Here is a 25,178-nt window from a genome sequence, read left to right on the forward strand (position 1 = left end):
TGGAGGATAGAGACTGTCATCCTCATCCTCATCAGAGATTCTGCTGTTGATCCTCAGCCCCAGAAGCCTGGCAGGCAAAAATCATCCAAAAGTACATCCAGCACCAGATTTTCTGAGACACATTTCTGAGACTCAGAGGCCAAAGAAGAGTACAGGAGGGTGCTTGCCTTGTAAGCTGCCAACCCAAGCTCAATCCTCAGCAGTCCATATGGCCTACCCAGCACAACAAGAGTAATTCTGGAGTGCAGAGCTAGGAGTAAGCCCTGAGTGCCACCATATGTGGCCCCCCCAACCAAGAATAAACAAATGAACAAACTAACAAAAACCAAAACCATTTCTGAAACGCAACAACCAACCCCAGACCTGCAGTGCTCCCAACGGAACCCCCAACTACACTGCCCAGAAGTGCACAAAAGACATGCATGGAGAAGCACCTGGCACACGTGTGTGTGTGCTCGCGCGGGCCTAGGATGAGATGCCGCATTGCTCACCTCCCTCATTATCCTTGTTGTCAGCGCAGGAGGTTTCCATGGCGACGTTGCATCCAGGCCCCCTCCAGCCGGTCTGGCAGACACACTGCCAGCTGCTCGGACCCAGCGTGCATCTCCCGTTGCCGCTGCACAGATCGGGACAGCCATCTGCTTGGAGAAACGGAGAAGATGAGAAGGGGGGATGTGAGGCCATGGCGCGGGGCTGGGGACAGTGGGGCAACAGCCATGCAGGGGGCCGGCCTTGGAGAAGGAGCAGGACGGAGAAAGACGCCGCATGCAGGAGCAAGACAGAGTGGGAAGGGGCATACCAGATGCAGGGGAGCCCCGGTGACACTGACCTGTGTGGAAGGGTTTGAGACCACTTTCCCAAAGTGGGCGATAGTCCAGAAAACTAAAGCAGCTTCTTTCTAGTTCATAAGGCCCAGCAGGATGACCCTGCCAGTAGGGGGTGGGTGTGAGGGGTCACCTCCAAATCCAAGCCTTCCTGTCCCTTTTGTGGGGGGGGCATCTTCTACCAGAGAGAAAAATTCCCTAGCACCTTGGACACTAAAAGCGCCCCCATGCTGAAGGTGGCCATTGCCGGCCATTGCCTGGTCTTGGGGGGGGGGCAATTGCTGGAAGATTCTGCTGGGTTATTCTGCTATTGTATTGTGGTCCAGCAGTGCCTTCTTACCCAGTCTTGCTTTTCTATGGTTTCCACAGCTCAAGATCTGAAAATATCACCCATGATAGCTTGGAGAGGCGCCACTTTCACTGCTGTTCTGTGTGCTTCGTCTGAGGGCTGTACTTGGCAATGCTTAGGGGCTATTACTACCTCTTTGCTCAGGGGATCACTCTCAGTGGTGCTGGGCAATCCATGCTGGGTACCAGAGATAGAACCCAGGCATCCTGTATGCAAAGCATAAGCCCTCTGCGTTTTCTACCTGGCGCCTGGCTTAGCTCTGGTTACTGTAGATAGTTCTATGCCCTGGTTATCACTACTTATCTCTTAACAGCCTAACTCATGAGTGAGACTTTTTCAGATGGGGAGCAGTGTAATCAAGGGCTTGGACTTCTCATGAACTTGATCATTGTCTGAGTACTGGATCATGTGTCTCCCATTCTCCCAGATAAAGATGGACTCAACCACACTTATTTTGAAGAGCCTCAAGGCATTGGTTACATTGGCTCAACAAAAAGTCAGGATGGGAGGTTATGGAAGGTGCCAGGAGAGGAAGCAGAGTATGACAGGAAGTGATGGGGCAGGGGTCCAGGCTGACATGGTTCCTGTTCTGGGGTTTCTGTTTGTTGAGGGGTATGTGAAATTTTCCAGCAACTTGGATCACTGTCGGGTTGCAGTGCTGACTTGAACTTGGGAAGAGGGTTCTGGGAGGAGGGTAGAGGGAACTAAAGGGAGTAGAGATCCCCTATTCCCCACTATGAACTCTCCGGCATCATCACCTTCCCAACAAGAGAAGCTCAGATTTGGTAGCTGATAGCCACATGCACAAAACCTACTGTCAGGCCACGATTCCTAGAGGTTTCTTTTGGATATTTTATTTTATTATTTTAGTTTATTTTATTGCTATACCCAGGGCTCAGGGCTTACTCTTGGCTCTATGCTCAGGAATTACTCCTAGCAGGCTCAGAGGACCCTTTGGGTACCAGGGATCAAACCTGGATCTGCTGTGTGCAAGGAAAGCATACACATCTGCTGTATTACAGCTTCAGCCCTTCAAGGGCAGAGTAAGATGGGAAAATACCCTAAAATCCATAGTCTCCCATAAATTCACCTTCTATGGCACAAGGTGCCATTGGCCACTTGGCATTTTCACTGGTGATGCAAACTCCAGATTTCTTTCCTTCATTTTTTTTTTTAAAATATATCCCCTGATGGTATCCCCAACCCAGATATCCCCAAAGCAACTGCTTTAAGTCTCTGTCTCTCTAATTCTAGCTCGGCCTGTGCATTTCTGGTTGCCTCTATTTTTAAACCACAAGAAGAGTAGGGGTGTGGGGAGATGAGCTTTGTCAGGAATGTATAAGTTTGGAAACTCTGGGCCTGAATTTTTCTGGATAGAGGAAATGCCTGCCCCATGGCTGTGATGGAGATGGTGGATGATGTCCATCAGGTCCCATGGCTCTCTCCTCCGAGCCTAGAGGAGAGACCAATACATCTGGTGTGCGTAGCTGGAAGTGTGTTTACATGGGTGTTGGTCAGTGTGTGTTTCTCTGTATGTATTTGTGTCAATATGTGTGTCTATATCTGTCAACATATAAATCTATGTGCATTTGTGTCAATGTATGTCTGTATCAATGTGTGTCTTGTATCAATGTATCTGTGTATGTTCATGCATGTATCTGGGTGTGTCTGTATTTGCCTATGATTGTTTCTGTATCTGTGTGTGTGCTGGAGTCTGTATATCTGTGTTTCTCTGTGTGTGCTGCTTTCTCTGTGTATCTGTATCTATATCATATATGTTTGCATGTCTCTGAATCTGTGTGTGTCTGCATGTGTTTCTGTATGTGTTTGTGTATGTTTATATATCTGTGTCTTTGTATTTTCTGACTTTGTGTGTATACGTTTTTGCATTTGTGTATATGTTTCTATATCTGTGTATATCTCTGTATGTGTCTTTCTGTGTCTATTTCTGCATATGTTCCAGTGTCTATTGATGTTGATGTTTTGTGTCTGTGTGTGTCTGAGTACATTTCTGTATTTGTGTGTCTGTGTGTACCTATTTCTCTGCACATTGCTGTGTCTGTGCATTTTTCTGTATCGTGTGTGATGTATCTGAGTGTGGGAAGCATTTAAAGAATTCCTAGGAAATAAGCTGAGCAGGATCTCAGATGACCTTCCTTAAGAGCATCTGTCCTCCATGCGTCCCACTCGTCTTGCAACCAAGAAAGAACCAGTGTAGGCAAAGCTCAGAGAGATCTGATGGTTTCCACCCACATCTGCCCACATGCTACCCAGTCATGTCCTATTCCCCCCCCCCCCCCCCCCCCCCGGCTAGATGATTGGGCACAGAATGAGAGTGAGTATGTTGGATGGTAGGGATTTTGCCCTTCACAAAAAGATTAGCAACATTTCTGGGTGAGGGAGGGAAAGAGAGAGAGAGAGAGAGAGAGAGAGAGAGAGAGAGAGAGAGAGAGAGAGAGAGAGAGAGAGAGAGAGAGTTCAGAATAGCCCAACAGTCCATACAGAATTTCTAGAATGAAAGCTTCTTCCAGCACTGGCCACTTCCAGCTGTACATTTCCCCCCAGTAGAGTATTGGGGAGCAGATCACAGAGCAATATACTAAAGGACTCCCTCCACTGCTTCCACCCCAGACCCCCATACACAATGAGCCCAGCCTGGGGCTGATCTATGCTCTTGGCTATTCTGCTTCTGGGAGGTTTGGGGGAGATTCACAAACAAGCCTTACCAAGTCTCAATAGAAGCCTCATCACATAGGAAAGCCATATGGGCTCTGTCACATTTAAATGTGAAGAGAACACTGGCATGATGCTCCAGACGCTACTGGACAATACCAGGACTATCTGCCCTGTCCCCCATCTCCGTCTTTGTCCACTCCCAACCCTGCCCACGACCCCCAACTCACTGCAGTGTACTAAACAGACCCCAGGAACGGGATTTCTCTGCTTCCTCCCAGGAAGATGAAAACAAGACCGTGGGGAAGCTGGCAAGTCTCTAAGAAGTTTAAGGCAGCTGGGAATTAATGGACAGGACTTTGCTTTTAGCTTGAAGAGGAAGAAAGCAGCATGGTGAGTGCGTGGTGTTGCTAGGCAACCCTATGCCATCTCCCCACCTCTCCCAGCCCTCCTGCTCCCCACCAACTTGGGGGCCCTGAGAGAGGAGGAGGTGACCATTGTGCTTGGCAAATGCAAAACCAATCTCTGCTAAAAGAAAACCAAACCTTAGGAAATGATTCATTTAGGGGGTAAGTGGGTATCAGGTGGGGCAGGTTCAGTTCTTCTCAGAGGAGTATCTTTTAACTCAGAGGTCCCCCACCCCCATCACTCACCATCATCCTGAAAAGCTATCTTCTCAAATACATGCTGAGCAATTGGTGCTATTTAAACCACATCCACATGTGAGCCCTTGTGGTACATGCTGGTGTCCATGTGTGTGTGCTATAAACAGAAAGCAACCCCTAAATGCAGCAGAGGTTACCACTACAGTGCCAGCACACCCTAGAGGCGGTATCCGTCCCTTTAGGAAATGCAGCTTTAGCTGGAGTTGGCTTTGCTGGAGGGGCTTATTCTGGAGACAATTAGAGCCATCTACAGTCTCAGAGCCCAGAGTTCCAGAGCCCTTGAGCACAACACACACACACACACACACACACACACACACACACACACACACCACATACACACAGTGACTCCCAGATCCCTCATCATTGATTCTGAACTAAGCTGTCCAGGCCGGCATCTTTCTCCCTCTGCAGACACTTGGGCAATGGTTGGAGACATATTTGATGATGCCAATGTCTGGAGGATGAACCCAGCATCTAGTGGATAGAAATAGAGGAAGGGGGACTCCTGCCTGACATGAGATGGACAGATCACCACACAATAGAAAAGGTCAACATCCAAAATTGGGAGTGAGCTGGTTGAGAAATGTGTCCCAGATTTTGGACTCCAGATTGGGCTCCTCTTAGATCCAAAAGTGCCGTCTCCTGGAGCCAGACTGGAGGTGCTTGAGAGGATGGAAAGTGGTGTGTGTGTGTGTGTGTGTGTGTGTGTGTATTGTTGTTGTTGTTTCCACAGAGCCCTTTATCTATATTCTCTTCCAAGAGCCATTAGAACTTCTCTTCTAGAAGTTCATTCTCAAAGATGAAAAGTCCTCTTCCCAGAGATAACATTCAATATTCTAGAGATAACATCTGTGTATTCTTGGATTTGTCCAAGTTATGAGTTATGGATGCAGATTTGGCATTGATTACAAAACAAAGCAACAATGAAAATCCTCCCCAACTTACATCCCATCAGCTTTCCCTGTGTTCCTTTTGTTTTTTATTTTTTGGTTTTTGGGCCACACCCAGTAATGCTCAGGGCTTACTCCTGGCTATGTGGTCAGAAGTCGCTCCTGCCTTGGGCGACCATATGGGACGCTGGGGGATCGAACCACGGTCTGTCCTAAGCTAGCACTGGCAAGGCAGACACCTTACCTCTAGCGCCACTGCGCTGGCCCCATTCCTAAAGTTTTCGGACTCATTCTGCTCCAGGACTGAACTCTGACGCCACTCCAACATCTCTTGTTTCAGTGAGTGACCTTCAGAGGTATCTGCAGGCTTCTTCCTAGTCTCAGCCCTCCTCATTCTGACCCCAGCCTAAACTTTCTCTCATCTCTCCTTTTGAGTCAGCAATAGCCACGTGTTGCTGAAATTTCCTGTGCCATGGAAGAAAGTCTGTCCTTTTTCTGGCAAAATCTCCAGCATCTGCCCTCTTGTCCCACCCCACTATTGCTGCTATGTCCCCTTAGCTGTCCTCCTCCTGTCCTAGTGGCCCTGCAGCACACAATCCTCCTCTTTAGTTTCTTGCTGTGCTGGGATGTTGTGACACTCATCTCAGTGTCCCAAAGCTTTGACCCTGTTGAAGAGATTGAGAACTGCTTCCTGTCATACTAAGTCCTTCTCAGTCTTAAGTGAGTCTTGGTTGGACCAGGGTTTTACTGCTTTTCCTTCTCCTTTCTGCAATGGCCTCACTTCAATCAGCCTTTGAATTTCCCCCCAAAGTCATCTCCAAAAACTGTGGTACTAACACAGTCTGTTTATCTATCTACCTATTTATCTACTACTTACTTATCTGTCTACCTAGGCACATTCTGTGGTGCTCAAAATGACTCCTGGCAGGGGCCGGCACAATAGCGCAGTGGTAGAGCATTTGCCTTGCATGCAGCTGACCCATTTTAGATGGATCTGAGTTTAATCCCTGGCATCCCATATGGACCCCTTAGCCAGGAGTGATTTCTGAGCGCATAGCCAGGAGTAACCCCTGAGTGTCACTGGGTGTGGCCCCCAAACAAGCAAAAAACAAAACAAAATAAAATGACTCCTGGCAGTGCTTGGAGCCACATAGTGCCATGGATTGAATGGAGGCCAACGGATGCAAGTAAGCTCTATCCTATCCAGCCCATTGTAACACTATTTATAGCCTCTAATTTTCTATTCTCAGTACTGTCCCAGACATTATCACAGCTTTCTGCCTCTTTCTTCATGTCTGCTAGCCTGTCCCTTAAGACTTGGGACTACTTCCTACTGGGAAATTGAAACAAATCTACAACCATGATTACCTATAATTTGAATAAAGTCCTGAGAGTTGAGCTGTGTGCAATGTGACAATTGCCCTGAGTTTATGTCCTGTTATGACATAAACCAATGTGGGAAGAAAGGAGTGCTCAGTAAGTACCAGGATGGAGGAATGAATGACTCAACCCAAATCAGTACTTTCGATGGCTCTAGTGGAGTGGAAATGAAACTGTTCCCAAGACTTTCCTATGCACAAAAGTACACACACACACACACACACACACACACACACACACACACACACACACACACACACACACACACACACTGCCCACATAGTTACCAGGAAGGCAGGCCTTTTTGCCTTCACAAAAATTAGGCATGAGCAAAATAATGTCTACCACACAGTGAAAGGGGAGCGTAAATGCACTTGAAGAAAGCTATAATTACCATAAAAGGCTTTTATCAAAAAGCATCAAGAAATGTTCTGCCATGTGTGGCAATTTAGAAAGTAGAATAAGTGGTTAATAATGCACAAGAGTTATGGTATAGAGGGAGAAATGAGAGTTGATTTTTTTGTGGTGGGGGGACCACAGCCAGCAGTACTTAGGGCTTACACCTGGATCTGTGCTTAGTGATGACACTTGGTGGTGCTCAGGGGATCTTATGAGGTGCTGAAGATTTGCCGTATACAAATCAAGTGCTCTTTCTGCTGTACTATCACTCTGTCCCCAGAAATGGGATCTAATGTTCTGCATCAAGCACTTCCTATAATGACCCAGGCCCCTAGAAAGGAAAACTAGGCAAAGGCAAATCAGACATTTGTCAGTACACAGGGTGATGGGGCAAGTTTGAGAAGACAGCCAGCTGCTTCCTTCAAAAGACTGCCAGGAGAGCAGCGATGCTTCCCAGCAAATTCTGACTCAGTTTTTCCCAGTCTGGGGGGAATCCCAGCTACAACTGGAGTCATAATTCTGGGGTGAACATTCATATCTGCCTCCTGCTTGGCTGCATAACTTCTGAGCAGGAGAAACATACCCCTCATGCACCTTATTCAACTTTAGCTACTGAAACCAGCAGCCCCTAGGAAAACAGTTGGCAAGAGCAACTGAAGCGCAGAGAGGGTGCTTGCCTGGCACACGGTTGATCAGGTTTGATTCCTGGCACCCAGTAAAGTTCTCTGAGCCCTACTAGGAGTGATCCCTGAGTGTAAAGCCAGTTGTTAGCCATGAATACTTCCAGGTCTGGCCCCCCTAAATCAAAACCAAAAGCTACCAGCAAAACGGCTGGCATACAAGAGATGATACTGTGTGTGCTGAGAGTGAAATGAGATGAGGAGAGTACTTTATAAGAAGGGCAGATGAGAATAAGGACAGAGGTTTTATTTTGTTTGAGGAATACACATACTCATTCTCAAAATCACTTCTGTTGGGGTTCATGAACTTTTGTGGTGCAGGGGATCAGGTTTGCAACAGACAAGGCAAATGCCTTGACCCCTGTACTCTCTTTCTGGCCCAAGGCACTCAGTGACAGCTCAGTAGACCCTGGGTTGATATACTCAGGGCTTTTTACACATGTCAGGCTCTTTATTTGGGACCCTGTAAAGTGTGGGTGTTTTAATTTTGTCCTCAGCTGCAAGTTAAGAGAAAACAAGAATCTATTTAGATTTCCATCAAGAAGGTCCTTGGGTGTTTCTGTGGCTAACATTGGGAAATCCGTTCTCCTCTCACCACCACTCCCACTCCCAAATTCAATAGAATTTGATCTCTCAAACTGGCCAAGAGAAAGAGAAGAAAAACCCATGGAAACAGTGAAGCATGTTCTGGAAAGTAAGAGAGGCTGAAGGAGAATAGAAAATAGTTTCTCTCCTCAGGCAGGGATATGCTTCTACATCTGAGCTTAATGAGGAACAGTGTTCTCTGCGAACTGTTTCTGAATATAACTGTTCCTGTGAGCTCTGAATTTTGGGGATGACGAAGACACTCAGACCTCTGAGAGCTTGCCTATGCCTATCATTGCCACTCAGACTTGAAACAATTGAGCTATCGAGAACTGGAGATCACTGGAGGTTCCATGGCCATTTATACTCAACAGCAGTGGCAAATGTTTAGGAAATTAATATAGTAACTTGGAGCCACTTTAGGAAAAACTGCCCAATAATTTTGGTAGCCAGACTGCAAAGGCAGGTTTTTGGTCTCTGGGAAACAGTGGGCTGAACCTTGCCCATTCCCCAGCGCACCGGCAAAGGGGACTCTACCTGTTGTCACGAATTGACCTGGACCCTCAGTCATGGATCTGAACTTATTGCAGAAGATCCTGAACAACCCAGGAGCAGATATGCTCCTGCAGTCTCTGTCTGTCTTTGAGAGTTGGTCTAGTCACGAGCATTGGGGTTATATAGAGTTGGGGGACACCAGGGAAAGCAAATGAACCTTTGAAGGGTATAAAACGCCCTGCTCCAGTGCCTTTGAGGGGATCCAGTTTGGATCCAGCTATCTCTGTGGAACATTCCCAGAAGGCTCTGGTCCCTCTTCAATCTTTCTGTCAGGCTCAGCATTAAAAAATATAAATTTAAAAAAGTCTTTGGCTACTGAATTAAAGGAAGACATATCCTAATACTCTTTTGGTGTTTCATGTCCTCAGTAATACCTTTTTAGTTTGTCTGCTTATGGGTTAATATCCAGTTTTGTTCAGAGTTTACTCCTGGTCCTGTGTTCAGAGATCACTCCTGGTGGAGCTCATGGAGTCCGATGTGGTACCAGAGATTGAATCCAAGTTAGCTACATGCATGGCAAGTGGCTTCCTGGATGCGCTCTCTCTCCAGTCTTTTTTATTGTTCTTGCTATTGTTATGTTTTGGGTCACACCTGACAGTGTTTATTGCTAACTCCTGGCTCTGTGCTCAGGGGGATTCTATGGCATGTCAGTGATAGAATCCATGTCAGTCACATGAAAAGGGAGAGCACTACCCACTGGCCTGCTGCTTCTGCCTTATTATTTTGTTTATATATTTTTTAAAGCTCATGGTGGGAAGAGGGTCCAGATCACAGGAATATGCAGCAGCTCTTGTTGGGAAAAAACTGAGTCACTTAGAGATGAGGCTGCTGTCCTTCAGCAGACTGAACTATCCCCAAACTTGGGCTTCCCTGGGAAGAACCTGCTCTCTCCCTCTCCTCTGGATCTACCTTAGCTCTCACTGACATTGGATGGGGAGCAGTATGGCACAGAATCTGATCATCAACATGGAGAAAGGGGCTTCTACTCTGATTCTGGCTAAGTTTATCCCACAGTGTGGTCTGGAGACTCCTTCAGCATCCCCCTGGGTAACTAGTTAGAAAGGCACCATTTCAACCTCTACCCCACCCCACAGGGATACAGCCTAGTGCATCTGGGTGATCCCATGCATAATGTTCTGCCTTAGTGGCCTTGTGGTCCCCATAGGCAAGGCAACAACATGGGGTCACAGGCCATACCTAGTCCTAGAAGATAAGGGGATCAAAAGTTAAGGGGTTTCAAAGGAGAAATCTTAACCCATTACCCAATACTGAGTTATTCCACCATGCTTATTTCTGAGGTTGGTCTATGAGTTTCATTCACTCCTTCATTTCCTCATTCACTCACTCATTCTTTCATTTATTCAATTATTTACTCATTCATTCATTTACTTGCTTATTCATTTAATCACTCACTACTCATTCATTCATTCACTAATTCACCCATTCATTCATTCACTCATTCACTGACTCACTCACTCATTTACTCGCTCATTCACTCACTGATTTCATTTACTCACTCACTTATTTATTTGTTCACTTATTCACATAATGACTCACTAAATCATTCACAAACTCACCCATTCATTCATTAATTCATATACTCATTTACTTAATCATTTATTTACTGATTCATTCACTCTCACTCATTCGCTGACTCATCCATTAACTCATTCATTTACTCATTCATTTACTTATTCACTTACTCAGTCACTCCCTCACTGGACAAATAAATATTTACTTAGTTTGCATTTCTAGTAGCAAACAAAATAACATCAAATTTCCTCTCAATTCAGGGTATGTGAGTGGCAGGAATAAGTAGAGGAACAATATAATTGGGCTTGAATTATGTATGTATATATATATATGCACACACATATATACATATATATTTTTTGGCCACATTTGGTAGTGCTCAGGGGTTACTCCTGGCTTTAAACTCAAAAATTACTCCTTGTAGGCTAGGGAGATCATATGGGATACTGGGGATTAAATCTGTGTGCAGGGCCAATGCCCTACCCACTGGCTATTGTTCCAGCCTCTTGAATTATATTTTTATTTAATTATGGAAGGTTTTAGACCACCTCTAGTGATGTTTGTGGCCTAAGCCTGGCTCTGAGCTCAGGAGACCATATGCATTCCTGGGGGTGGAAGCAGAGGTCAGTTATTGTTACCCTCCCCCCAACTTCCTTCTTATCTCACTCAGCAAGAGAAGGAGCAGGAAGATGAAGGAGAAAGGGAAGGAGGGTGGAAGGAGGGAAGGAGAGAGAGAGAGTGAGAGAGAGTGAGAGAGAGAGTGAGAGAGAGTGAGTGAGAGAGAGAGAGAGAGAGAGAGAGAGAGAGAGAGAGAGAGAGAGAGAGGCTGAGAGGCCATGAATGTAGAGGCTGTTTAGCTTAGAAGCCATGTGAAATATGCACACGGCAGTTAGGGCCTTATAATAAAGCTTTATGTCTCCTGAGAACTGATTGCTATGGATTACTTCTTCACAATTATCCTGAACCCTCAGACCCGCTTGCCTAAAGGGGCTGCAGACATGAACCATCCAACCTTCATGAACACCTAGGACTTTATAATTAATATTCAATACAACAAGTTCTCTCTCTGTCTCTGTCTCTGTCTCTGTCTCTGTCTCTGTCTCTCTCTCTCTCTCTCTCTCTCTCTCTCTCTCTTTCCAGCCCTAACTTCAATATGAAATTTTCCTGTTGTACTGGGAGAACCTCATGGGACCCTCTCAAGGGTTCTCATGGAGACTGACTGAGAAGAACAGAGGAAGATGGAGAAGCAGAGAATGAAGAGAAGGGTGATACCATGAATGCTAAGGTATTCAGCACCACATCTAGAAATGGGGATACAAGGTTACGTTGAGAGGGCTGGGTCCCACAGAAAGAAATAATACATACTGAAAAAATATATACTGGGGAGCAGGATGATGGGTTATGGAAAGTGTTGAACATAGCACCATGAGACTATCTGAATTCTGTAAGTGGGACAGTGCTGAAATCCAAAAGTAGGGTCATCAGCTCAGGAATGGAGTCCTCAACTTTTACAATTCCAGACTCAAGTATGGCACTGGAACAATCTTACTTTTCAGAGCTCTGGGATTTCTCTGGAACCCCCTAAACCTTCCTAAGTGATGACTAGAGGAGTTTTCACCCTTTTGCATTCGGACCCTGTTGTTCAACCTTCTGTTGGAACTTGTCTCAAATCCGCAAGTGCTCTATAACCCAACAACCTATTTCCACACATCTATTTATCCATCTGCCAGGACTTCCTAATCAACCAGACCCACAACAAAGCTTCTGAGGATTCATTCTCTAGATAAGTCCAGCACCAAGTGATCTCACTCTATCATTTTGATATTTGTCATGTTCTGCCTTACGACATACCTGAGAAACATTTCATTCTTTCTTCTGCCTCTTTACCTTCTTTACTTTTTTGAGGTACCTTCTACCACTTTCCCCAGAAATCCACATGAGAAATCTCTCCATTCTTCTGGCCTTGCACAGGGACCCAAACTTGGCAAATGTACCCCTCCCTCCAAAACTCAACCGGTGGGGGGGGGATTGGGCCACATACAGTAGTGGTCACGGGTTACTACTAGTTCTGAACTCAGGAACTATTCTTGGTGGTGCTCAGGGGCCTATGTGGAATGCCAGGAATGGAACCCAGGCCAGCCGTGTGCAAGACAAGAGCCCTTCCTGCTGTATGATCACTTTGGCTTTTCCAGAACTCTATTTGTCTTGTCTGTCTTCTAGTCATTTTCTGAACTTGGTTTCTAGCTGATCAAAGACTTGGAATTGTACCTTAACACCTATCACAGCCCTCTAGGCTGGGAGGGAGGTTTATTGGGGGCAGGAAAGGAAACTTGCTTTCTTATGGAGAACAGAATCTGAATTCCCACAACTTAGCATCTGCTTCTTAATTGTTATTTTCCCCTCAGTGTGGTGTAAGGTGAGTGCTCTTGGGGAAAAGGCACGGCTGCCTCTCCCAAATCCTCTTCACAGAGAAGCAAAACTTCTTGGAAATACTTTTGAAACATGCCAAACAGGAGTGTGTTTCTGCTAAGTCACATTTAGCTAAAGGGATAATTGAATGGCGAATGGGAACTGTTACTTGACTGCTAATCTGAATGTTCACATACATAAACACACATTTGCCCTCCCTCCCTTCTTCTCTTCTCCCCTCCCTCCTCACACCCTCCCCCCATCTATCTCTGATTCACTCAGTCCCAAAGAACAACAAAATAATCCACAGGATGCAGAATGCATGATGATTGGTTTGATGTTAAGAAAATCAATAATTCTTGCAGATGGAACCCAAGTATAGGCATCCCTAGCCACTTCTGCATTCTAGCTCCCTCTGTGGGTCCCCCAGGCCAGCCCCGATACTTACCCTGATGATTTTCACTCCCCTCCTCCCCGCAGGGCCAACCACCAAGACTTAGCCCAGTAGCACCGCTGAACTGATGTCTTAGAAAGACCCTTGCACATACATCTCAGTTCAGATGTGCTTGAATTTTCATTTGGCTCTGGGAAATGTGGCTTAGCTTTTCTGGAGTGCCAGCAAATTCTGATGTATGGCTGTGTGTGGGTTTGCAGTATTCTAATAGTGCTCAAGGGTCACCCTTCATGAAGAGAAAACCTAACACAGATCTGAGAGCACCAGTGGGAAGGAAACTCCTGGCTCTAGTGCTCTGATGGTTGGCAAGAGATTTGAGGAGTCATCCAAGTGATCGAAGAAAAGGTCACACCCTTCCCACACCCATATTTAAGATAAACCCATAAGTATTCTGTCTCCCTGAAGACATTCTGGGGTAGGGGGCAGGGTCAGTGAGAAACTTGGTGGCCTCTCACTGGACTTCAAAGTTCAGGGCAGAGAGGAGACAAGTGAGTTGACAGAAGCTCCCATGCAAACTGTACTCTGGTGGGCGATGCTGCAGCTGCAAATTTCAATGCACCAAAGTCAGGAGAATAGAAATGATGGTCCCCACAGCAACGATAACTCAGTTCTCTGGTGAATATAAAATTAACTTTATTGCAAAACATGCTGTTCAATTTACGCCTTAATATAGTCGTGGCAGAGTTACAGTTGCTGTGAGGATGCTAACTTGGAATTGTTTTGAATAATTAATCAAAAAAGAAGTTGGGGAGGGAGGGAGTGAAATATGAACTCTGGATAGTAAACTCAACTGACATTTCGGAAAGCTGGGTGCAGCCGCTACTGTCAACCAATCCGAGGGAACTAGAAATTGATGTCAGAATTTGGGGTGGTGTGGAGTGTTCTGGGGTCTGAGGAGACACTAGGACAGCTAAATCTCACCAGGGCTGAACAACTTCCCCGAAGGCAGGCAGCTCTCTGACTTCACTAGAAGCCACGGAATGGACCTCTTGCAGTAAGTTTAGGGTTTGAGCCAAAGTCAGCATTGCACCAGATCTGAGCTTAAAACACCCACTCTGAGCACTGCTGTGTGTGGCCCAAACACTATCAACAATGACAACAACAAATCCCCCAAATAAATGTGAATGAAATGCACAGACTTTTAAAAACAACCCATGTGGTTTTCCGGGGTGTAGAAGCAAGCAGAAGCATTAGGATTGATTGTGAAAGGAGTGAAAGGAATGCCTCCAGGAGAGATTTTCTTTTTTTTTTTTTTTTTTTTTGGTTTTTTTTTGGGTCACACCTGGCTGTGATCAGGGGTTATTTCTGGCTCCAGGCTCAGAAATTGCTCCTGGCAGGCACAGGGGACCATATGGGGCACCGGGATTCGAACTGATGACCTCCTGCATGAAAGGCAAACGCCTTACCTCCATGCTATCTCTCTGGCCCCTCCAGGAGAGATTTTCAATGTTACTTTTCCCCTTTGGTTTTGAGGCTACACTCAACAATACTCAGGGCTTACTTCTGGTTCTGGTGGCGCTCAGGGGACCATATAGGATGCCAAGATTGAACTGGGTTGGCAGCATGCAAGGCAAGTGTTCTCCCTATCACCTGCTGTACTTTTGCTATGGCCCCTAGATTTTCAATTTTTTTCCCATGGGATCTTTAAGGTTGTCAGGCCTGAAAAAGGTAGCTTCCATTCAAGCTCAAGAGGTGTTCTGCCATATCAGCTCAGGAAGGGAGCTGGCAGGAGGATTGGCAGGAATATCTTGGGCTCCATTCATCTATGCATGGGTGAGGCACAAGCACTGCAGTTGGTCAGGTGCTTCTGCCTTTACCTCGCCTGAAAGGTGTGTGGATATTGTGTTCATATGCAGAAGGTGTGAGTAATGGGACAAGGATTCCATGCTGAGGGCTATTCCAAACTCCAAATTGGGAGTTAGAGCAATACTGACTGTTCAGAAGAAGCCAGGTCCTTTGGAGAACACATGATACTTGTGTCTATTTCCCTGGGCAATGAGAGCTGCAAGTCTATACTGCTGTCCACAAGTCTGTCTACACAACTGCAGAGTCTTCTCTCACGGGCATGCTTGAAGAGCTCAAAGTAGGCCCTGGAGCAATCTGAACAGTTGGGAATGGAGCCTGGGTACTGAAGGAGCTGAGGGCAGTGTAGCAAAACCCTTAGCCCTGCAGAGGGGAAGTTGAGTCAAGGGGTCAGTATTGCTGGCCCTTGGGACATTCTTGGGTGCTATACCCATGCAGCTCAGATATAAGCAGCACCCACACTCTGCATTCCCTGCTGAAGCTTAACCCCATGTGATGTGGCATTCCAAAAAAAGCACATATATTCTTTAACTGCTGAAACTTTTGCTTTGTGCTAATAATCCCAGAGTGAGAGCATAGCAGGAAAAGCATTTGCTTGTATTCAGCCGACACAAGTTTGAGTTCTGCCACCCCAGATATCCTTTGAGCTCTACTCGGAGTGATTCTTGAGCACAGAGCAAGGAGTAAGCCCTGAGCACAGCTGGGTATGACCCCCAAATAAAATGATCCTGAAGTTGGAAGCAGTGATTCTCAAGCTTTTCCTATCCCTCCTGACTTTAGTTCTCTCCTCTGCACAGTGCTGTGTTGGCTCATGGTCTCATACCTCAACCTCATTGGCATGATTTCACCTGGCCCTGTTTGGGACACTCCTGGATCCCCTGTTGAAGACATGCTGGTCTAAAGGAGTGAAATGGGCCAGTGGGGTACCAAGCAATGCAAGTTTTCAGGCATGGTCAGGACCTAATTGGGGTTCCCGGGTCTGACACATGAGGCATTTTCAAGCAGGGCATCATATCAGGCCTCTCCCTGGTGACCCAACCTTAACCCATGCAGAGATGTGGGATGGCTGCAGAGAGACATGCTGGGGGCTGCCGAGCAGTTAGACGGACAAACACAGACACGCGTGCACACACGGACATTATATACTCACACACATAACAGGGGGTAGGGCACAGGCTCAGTGAAGCAGGTAGAGGTCTGGATTTTTGATGAAAGGAGGGCAAGCCAGAATGGGGTACATTGAAAACCCCACCATGCTCCTCAAATGCATGAATGCACTGGCCCATGGCATAGACCATGGGGTTCAATCCAGGAGCTGACCCAGCTAGTTTGTATCAAATGCTGTCAGAAGGAATTGTTTGTGTGTCTCTATGTATATGTTTTGTGTGTGCCCACCTCACACACTCATGGTAAGACTGACTGAGGTAACACAAAGACTTTTGAGCTCCTCTGAGAAAAATCCGCCATGCAGGTGCCAATGTCACCACTGTACCCAGTTAAGGGGTTTCCGCCTGCATAAACCAGTTGTAGAGATCTGGGGCCTCAAAGTAGTCAAAGTTATCCCCATGTCAGCACAGACGAAAGCCACCTAAAACTGGAAGCATTGGGCCAACCCAGAAAGCATCTTGATTCCAAATTGCATGCTTGGGAAAGGGGAAAGGAGGTACATAAATGCCAGGATCTATTGCAAAACACAGCAGACCACATCCAGCTAGGTTGGCATTGATGCATTGGCAACATTTAGCTGGGGGTGGGACAATCCTAAAGGAAGAGTCACCTACTATTTTTGGCCCTCTTGCCACTGTTTTATGCTTTGTTGTTGTACATGCTCATGTTATTCTTGCTTCATCTGCACTGTGCATGCTCCCCCTCCCCCAAATCTCTTCTCCCCTCCTTTTTTTCCCCTCATTCATCCACAGAGCCTCTGAGTTCATGGTGACCTCATTATCCTAATCTAGGCCAGACCCCCAAACACAGGCACATCTCAACCAGTCTCCTTTTGTCAGGAGAGAGAACTTGGTTTCTTCTTGTACCTCTCCCTTTGGTCTAGCACAGTGTTCCCGAGTCTCTGAGCCCCAATGCTTTAGAGACACGTTTAAGCAATCATCTGATTAAATTAGACGATGAGCATCTAAAGGTTTTTTATAATAAATAAAATACAGATACGGCTAAGAGAAGATGAGACTTAATTAATGAGTGTGATTTAAAAAAACAAGTTGAGCCATATAGAGAGGATTAAGAGATTTCCTTAAAAAAAAAAGAGGGCTAGAAGAGAAAAATGAAAATTTAACGAGTTGTCGCCTGCCTTTGATTTCACTAAATTTCTTCCATGGCTAAAAATATAAACACTTGCGAGGGAGTCGTCTAGGCTTCCCATAGTTTGCTCCTGGCTGCACCCTTTGATGCCATCCCATTGTATGACAAAAGCATGGCAACCATCTTTTGAAGTTGCAGGCTACCACCCTGACATTGGTTTTAGGGGAAGGTGGGAGCTGTGAGCAAGGACCACTGTTGCAAAATCAGTCAGAAATGATTGGTGGGCACATGAGGGAAGCATTTAGCTGTGATATCAAAAGCCCCACAGCTGTAATGCACATCCCCACATCTCTTTGGTGCTTGGCCTTAGGGACACATGGGAGGGTGCCACATCCATTAGTCCTGACATAATCAATGCATAGCCAATGTTTCAGGAATGAGAGGAATCTGCCACTAGATGCAACAGAGAAGCCTGTGATCTCCTAGAATTCTATTTCTAACCTGTCACAGCCCCACTATTCATTCCTATGCAGCCCTTGCTTGGTGCATGAACACTCTAGCTCCTTCCTGCCAAAGGAGTGGAGGATCCAGGAGGCATCAGAACTATTGCTGCAAGAGGGAGCCTTGAGGAGGTGGCCTGACTCTTGTGTGTCCCTGGCCACTTGCTCGGAGTCTGGAGGGGTCATGGGGGTTGTTTCTGTTCATCCACAGTTTTGCTGTCTCCTTGTTTCCTAAACTGCCCATATGGTCATGCCAGGGGAATTGGCAGGCAGGCAGAAACTCCACTCTGAATGTCACTGAATGTTGGAGGAAGTGTGAGCTCTGCATTCAGGAAGCTGAGTCCTCACCCCAACAGGGTATTGAGGTTATTAGTTCTAACTTATAGCAGGGGAAAGAACACCTGAGAGACTGGTCAGTAGTCAGATGTTACTCAAATGGCCAAAAATGGCTTTGAAGTTTGTACCTAGGTTTCTTTGAGACAAAGCTCACACATTCATTCATTTTCAATAGTTGGGGCAGTTGGCAGGTAGCACCAAGGATTATACCCAGGGCCTGGTGTTTGGTAACTTCACTGTGCATTTCCTGCACCAGCTGCTCCCAGTCACAACAGTAAAGTGTCTACACTGAGTGTCCCCGTCTACAAAGAGGAGGAAGATATTACATTTTACAAACATGATATGGACAGATGAAGGGTTTGGAGTGATTGTAGGCAACTAGTGTGTGTCTCAAGCAGCTTAATTCTGGGCAGGCTAGGCCGGTTCTTGGTTTGGGCCCCTCTGATTTGATGGCATTCCCCAGAGTGGATCTCTAGAGATCTAGTCTAGTCTACTGATCTTTCTTGGCCTGATCAAGCCAATTATTAGTGAAAGGATGATGAGAAATGGAAGGGCCCATACTTCAGGGTCCCAAATCTAAAACAGTTTTGCTTATTCTCTTTTCACAGGAAATGCCATCATGGGTGACACTGGGGCTTTAGTCAGAGACAATCTCTCTGCTCATGCCCCAAAAGTTGCTGCTTCTTGTCTCTGGGCTGGCTGATTTGTGTGGCCTGTAGTAAGAGACAGAAGCTGCCACTGGGCTGGTGAGGTGACTTCGTATCTCTCATCTTTTGGGCTCCCCTGTTTCTGTGGCTTCTTGACAATTTTATGGGACTGCCCTGCCACCCCCTTGAAGTTAAAACATTGCTTTAGACAAACAAAAAATTTAAGAAAATTCAATTCACACTTAAGAAGGCCCATATGTGGGATGGACAAAGGTGTGGGCCCAGTTCTAAGCAATCTCTCTGCTCAGCCAGCTGGGGGTACTGTTGTAGCCATATTCCTTCCTCTGGGATGGCAATTCCAAAAGGTTTCCTATCTTCTAAGGGGTGGGGTCCTTCGTCTCATTTCCAGAGGAAATGACCCACATTCAGTGTGCTCAGGGTTGCCTGGGACTGGTGGATTAGGTGTGATGTGAGGGGGTGGCCCCCAAGAACCAATTTGGTAGTCCTCCCTTGACCATCCAAGACTCTCTCCTTCCCCTTGCCTTTTGGGAAGGTTATATGGTCACATAATAAGTGTGTACAGCCAATGGGTGAGAGTGTGTATCAAAAGGTAGGATATGCAGTCACAGGGTAAGGCTGTGTAATCACAGAGGAGTGTACTGTCGCAGGGTGAGGATGGGCTTTCTCATAAGACCTGAAAAGGAAGCAACCTTCAACATACCAGAGACAACTCTTGGTAAAGAGCAAGCTGGGACAGGGAGAAGGGGCTGGATTCTAAATGGGAATTTGGAGCCTGTTGTGAGTGCCTGTCACTGCTCCTGGATCTAAGAGAGGTGATCTGAGAGGAAAGGGTAACGAAAGGATCCCTGTAGCCTGAACCTTGCAGGTAAAAGATGACGGAATGGAGGTTTGTACCCAGGAAAAACCCAGAGTGGCTGATTAAATGGGGCAGCGTAGCTTCTCCTCCATGGGGAGACACGACTGCATGTCCATGGGGGCTGAAACAAGGAGGCACCATAGGCCATAAAACTGGGAAGGTCCCCCTGCAGTGAGCTGGTGGGGGCCCCTGAGTGGGCTCATCCTACCAGTGTGAGGGTCCCCTCAGTAGCTCTGGAGCATTTAGGGTGAACTGTAAGTTTTGCAATGGGGCTGGGCTGGAAGGAAATGGTGAGGGGATGTGGATGGTGCCTGCTTGGAAGCCAGAATCATGAGAGGATGGAAGGTCCATCAGACCCGCTTGGCACTTGAGGTGCTCAAATGTGCTCCTGATCTGTATGTTGGATGTCTTGGCTACCTGCCAGCCCCAGGGACCATATCAGAGGGCACTTGCAAACCACCTGGCAAATGGCCTGGTCATGTGACACTCACTGACCCTCAGTACAGACCTTCCAAAGTCTGAGGTTACCCCAGAAAGTCTGTCTACAGAACGAAGGGTTGGAGGTGAGGAGAGCATTTTTGGAAAATTCCATGATAAATGCTGTGGGAGAATTCTGAGCAGGCTGCTTACAGATCTTAATAATAATTATTATTTAAAAAAGAAAAGAAACCACTGGCTGGTAGATTTAATTACCTAGAGATGATGTAGCTGAACATGAAGATTCAGTCAGGGTTTCTTGTCCCACACTGAGTACAATAAAATTTTAAACAAACACTTGCCTTAAAACTCGGGATATTTTTTTAATTAGAGGAAAGATGAACTAAACATATTTCCTCTTGTAATTTAATCTTGCCTAATTACCCTGAGGATTCTTATGATGGAATAATACTTGAGCTTTTCCTTGCTGCCATATCACTTGCTTTTCTTTCTTTCCGTACTTGGGGTAGGACACACTATGAGGTAGTCAGTGACCACCAAAGCCTAGAAATGCATGGGGAGAAAAGCAAAAAAACCCAAATCCTTAGGGAAGGTCTTGCAAAAAATATGGAGCTCTGTTTCCCAAGGAAGATAAAAACAAACAATTTAAAAAAAGCTTGAGAAAGAATCTTAATAAAGAAATAAAACGGTTTAAGGCTGAAACCGATGAGGCAGGCAACTTGGAAGGCAATGCAAAATCTGGTTCTTATCAAGCATCTAAGGCATCGTATGTGGTTCCTGATAACCCAGGAGATGAGCCACGAAATTGCAGAGGATCCTCAGATATTCGTTGTGGGCCCTGCTCCAAGGTGTCAGGGAATTGCAGTGAAGGCTGGGAGTGTTAGGAAGTTTGCTAGATTTCCAGGGACAATAGTATAGGTTGAGTTCCTGCAAGGTACATGTACTCAGCTGCATTTGGGCTGATCTCCCTGGTCTAGCTGGGTGTAGAAGTGGGTGAACATATGCTTGAATCCCAAAGTGGGAAAGAAGAAGAATGAGTAAAAAGGGGCCTGGGAGTAAAAAGCTGATAGGCAATTCTCTGCCAGACACTACTGTTCCCTCCTGCTTGACTAAAAGCCACTGTGTCCTCCTAAAGCAGCATAACTTATCTCTATAGATTTCAAGATGCTGAACTTAGGGCTGGAGAGAGAGTACATGGTAGGGAGTTTGCCTGGTATGCAGCTGACATGGGTTTAATACCTGGCACCTCATATGCTCTCTACACTATAACCTGCAAGAAGTGATCCTTGAGTGTAGAGTGAGTAATAAGCCCTGAATACTGCTGGTGGTGTCTCCAAAACAACACAGAGCTGAAACCTCATTCAGGAACAGAGGAGGAATTCTAGACCAATGTTTTAAAGAAACTATTTCTCCCCATAAAAATGAACTCCAAAACTACAAATAGTCACACATATCTTAAGGATCATCCAGATAATGTCTGCTAAGTCTAAATCAAAAAAGATGGCACAAAGTTGAAAAACTCCAATAGGTTGATAGTCATTGGAAGGTTCCTGAGAGATCTGATTCCAGGCAGTAGAGAAGTGGAGGTCAATGCCAGGGAAGGGGCAATGGATCCTTCTCGTAAGAGCCAGAATACAAAGTGGTGTGAGAAATGGGGAATGAATGGGTGTCACTTTTGAGGTTCTCTTGATTCTTAGTGGATGAAGCAGAGATGCCTTTAGCAGAAGCAAATTTGATCTGGAGTTACCTTCTGTTAGTCCCAGCTAAGAATGGGCACTGATGGAGATGATGCCATTAGTGCAACATTTCTTTGGCTCTAATACTGTGTCAGGTTCAGTGTTCAGCATCTTACATTGAGCCCAGTGTAGTATGCATGTAATGTAAAATGACAAAGAAACCAGGGCTCCAGAGATCTGCTAGGCTCTGAGTCCCAGTTGATGGACCCAAACCCACATCCTCAAACTTCATTATTCTGCATGCATTGCCATGCATCTAGAAATGGATCTAGACAGGTGCACTTTGCTTTAACACCATCACCATTTTTAATCAACAAGGATGAACATAAAGGAATGGAATGGAATCTGGTTATTTAGGCTCTCTAAGAAGTTTTTCAAGGAGTAAGAGCAATAATACAGTGGGTAGGGCACCTGCCTTGCACAGAGCTGACCTGGAGTCATTCCCTGGCACCACAAATGGTTCCTAGAGCCCTGCAAGGAGTGATCCCTGAGTGTAGAGCTAGGAATAATGCCTGATCACTACCAAGTATGATCAATAAAAGAGTAAAAAAGAGATAAAAATGGGGGGGCACAGAGAGATAGTGTAGCAGGTAAGACACTTTCTTTGCATGTGGTCAACCCAACAAGGTCCATCTCCAATATTCCATATGGTCCCTGGAGCATTGCCAGGGATGGTTATTGAGTTTAGAGCAAGGAATACTCATGAGTATTGTCAGGTATGGTTCTCAAATCAAAAGTAAGTTTTCCAAAGCACACCAAGATTTCCTAGGTAAATTGGCTATAAAAGAGAGCTGATGTGAGTAGAGAAAAGTAAGTAACAATGGTGATCAACAGTTGGGCAGTGCCTGCTGAGCTGTGCTATGAGCTGAAGTAGCTTTCCTTGAGCATGAGTCACAGATCATGGGCGCCTCCTTCATAAGAGAGAAAAGAACTGGAATGATCCATGTATGTGATGCTGAATCCAAAGTAATTACATTCGTAGATGGCCACTCCTCAGAGACCATCTCATCCAAGTGTGCTCTAAATTCAGACAACTGCCTATTTTATTTGTGATATTTGCAATATTAGCACTGTTATTTACTTAATATTTTTTATTAATTTTTTATTTTTAATTATGAGAACAAGGATGCAAAGAAAGAGGACAAGGTAAATGTTATTTACTTAATATTTTTTAAAAAATTCACTCAGGCCTAAAATGGCTTCCACTTTCACAATGTTCCTCAGCAACAAGACCAGAATCAATAGGGGTTGGATGAAGTAGTTTATAGTTTCCTTGCACTGGTTTTAAAAAGCACTACACAAAGATTGCATTAGAAACTGCTGCAGTGCAAAGCAGTGGACCACAAGCTAGAAAGCAATCAAGTTTCCCAAACATTCCTTGTAGGTCACATACAGCAAGAAAAGTGAGGCCAGAAAGTTGAGGGACTTCTCCATGGTCACTTGGAGGGTTTGTAGTATAGTTGGGTATCGAATATACAAATATCCAGCAGATAAATATGCTTAGCTAGAAAGATGATAGTCTGAGGGGAGGGGCCAAAAACTGATTTATGGATTCTTAATTATTGATTACCAAAATACCTGGACCCTTAGAGAATATTCTATTGGTGGGGTTCACTTTTTTATCTGCCACCTCTTCCAGAAGATGACAATTTAGAGACTTTTGCATTACCTGCTCCAGGCACTTTTGATATATTAAATCCTAGCCAGGTTATATTAGCCTAGGTAGGTAAATCTGTTGGTGCTTGCCCTCCTCTTCCATTATTTACTGGTTCTAAACAATAATACTGTATGTGAAGGTCAGGGCTGTCAGTCTACAAGGCTGTGAGATTCATGACCCCTAGTTTTCTCTCTTTTCATGTTTTCTTAATCCACATAGAGTCCCTGCTTCAGGCCCGTTCAACCAGGGCTGGTCTCTGCAGTTGAGAGATCACATAGAACAGACATCTGCAAAATGTGTCTTCAGAACACCAGGATGAATGCATAAATGGGAATACAAAGGCAAAGAGAATAGTAGGCAATTCCATTGTCCCCAACCCTTCATCTTTGGCCAGTGCAGATTTGTGGGATCCACAAATTAGAGGCACAGAAATTGATCTGTTGATTGATCAGATATTGAACATCCCATTCCATTACCCCACACTTATGTGCATTGCTGCCCTTTCCCCCATACCTTACATTCTCAACATTACAACACAAGCTTTTTTCTTTTGCTTCTGGAGTACACGTGGTGCAACTCTCACTAATGTGCTTTTATATGGTTTGTCTGTTTGTCTGAACACTTGTTTGGGGTCATACCTGGAGGTACTCAGGGCTGTTTCAGAACTCTGCACTCAGGGATCACTTCTAGTGGAGTCTGAGTGGAACCTAAGTGGTGTTGGAGATTAAATTCAGGTTGGCTACATGCAAGGCCAGCCTCCTACTTGTTGTACTATAGTTCTGACCCCATCATCCAAGTGCTTCTGTGCCAAGAATACAAATGATTTTTAGTTGCTCTGGTGAAGTCAGAAACAGATCTCATTAAGTTCTATACTTGGTTCTGATCTTGTCCCATCTGCCCTCTGGGGCATGGGAGGGTTACTTAAAGAATTGCCTTCCTACAGAAAGAAAACACAGACATTTCCCCATAATTTCTCCTTTTTGGGGTGGCCTACACCTGGCAATGTTTAGGAGTTACTGCTGACTTGCTCAGAGAACCATATGGGATGGTGGGGCTCAAACTCTTGGCTGCATGCAAGGCAAGCCTTTCTGCTGTATTATTGCTCCAGAGGGGCCTCTGTCTTATTTTCTCTTTTGACAGGAGCTCCTTCCTTGGATACATGTCATCAAACTGCACCAGAAACTATGCAAAGAAGGTCTCTGTTGAGAATCTCTGAGCCACAGACAGAGTTAGGGTGAGTATACCTTCCTGCTGGTATGAAAGGCTCATCCCTTCTCTTAGGTTCAGAGAACAAGCACTGTTAGCGATACAAAGGTCACTCCTAAAGGCATATTTCTTTTTCCAGTGTGCTTTGCTTACTGCTATCAAAATGTGCCTCTCTTGCTTTCTTTGTGGTCTCAGGAATCAAGTCCACAATATCACCCCTGGGAAGCAGGGACTATTAGAGCCACATCTCTGGTCTTAGCACTTGCATCTTGATCTAGGTTTAGGCAGGAAAGTTGGGCAGATCATCTGTCAGACTTAGATTC

At 45.6% G+C, this 25,178-nt stretch overlaps 1 protein-coding gene across 1 annotated transcript in view; it reads right to left on the reverse strand.

Annotated features, from left to right (window-relative positions):
• TENM2 (teneurin transmembrane protein 2) overlaps positions 1–25,178 on the reverse strand; it is a 1,185,834-nt gene that overhangs the window by 82,201 nt on the left and 1,078,455 nt on the right. The window contains exon 15 of the mRNA XM_049774568.1: positions 492–638. Within this exon, the coding sequence (XP_049630525.1) occupies positions 492–638 (147 nt within the window). The remainder of the gene's footprint in view (positions 1–491; positions 639–25,178) is intronic.

Source organism: Suncus etruscus, chromosome 6 (genome assembly GCF_024139225.1).
Source record: "Suncus etruscus isolate mSunEtr1 chromosome 6, mSunEtr1.pri.cur, whole genome shotgun sequence".
Classification (NCBI taxonomy): domain Eukaryota; kingdom Metazoa; phylum Chordata; class Mammalia; order Eulipotyphla; family Soricidae; genus Suncus; species Suncus etruscus.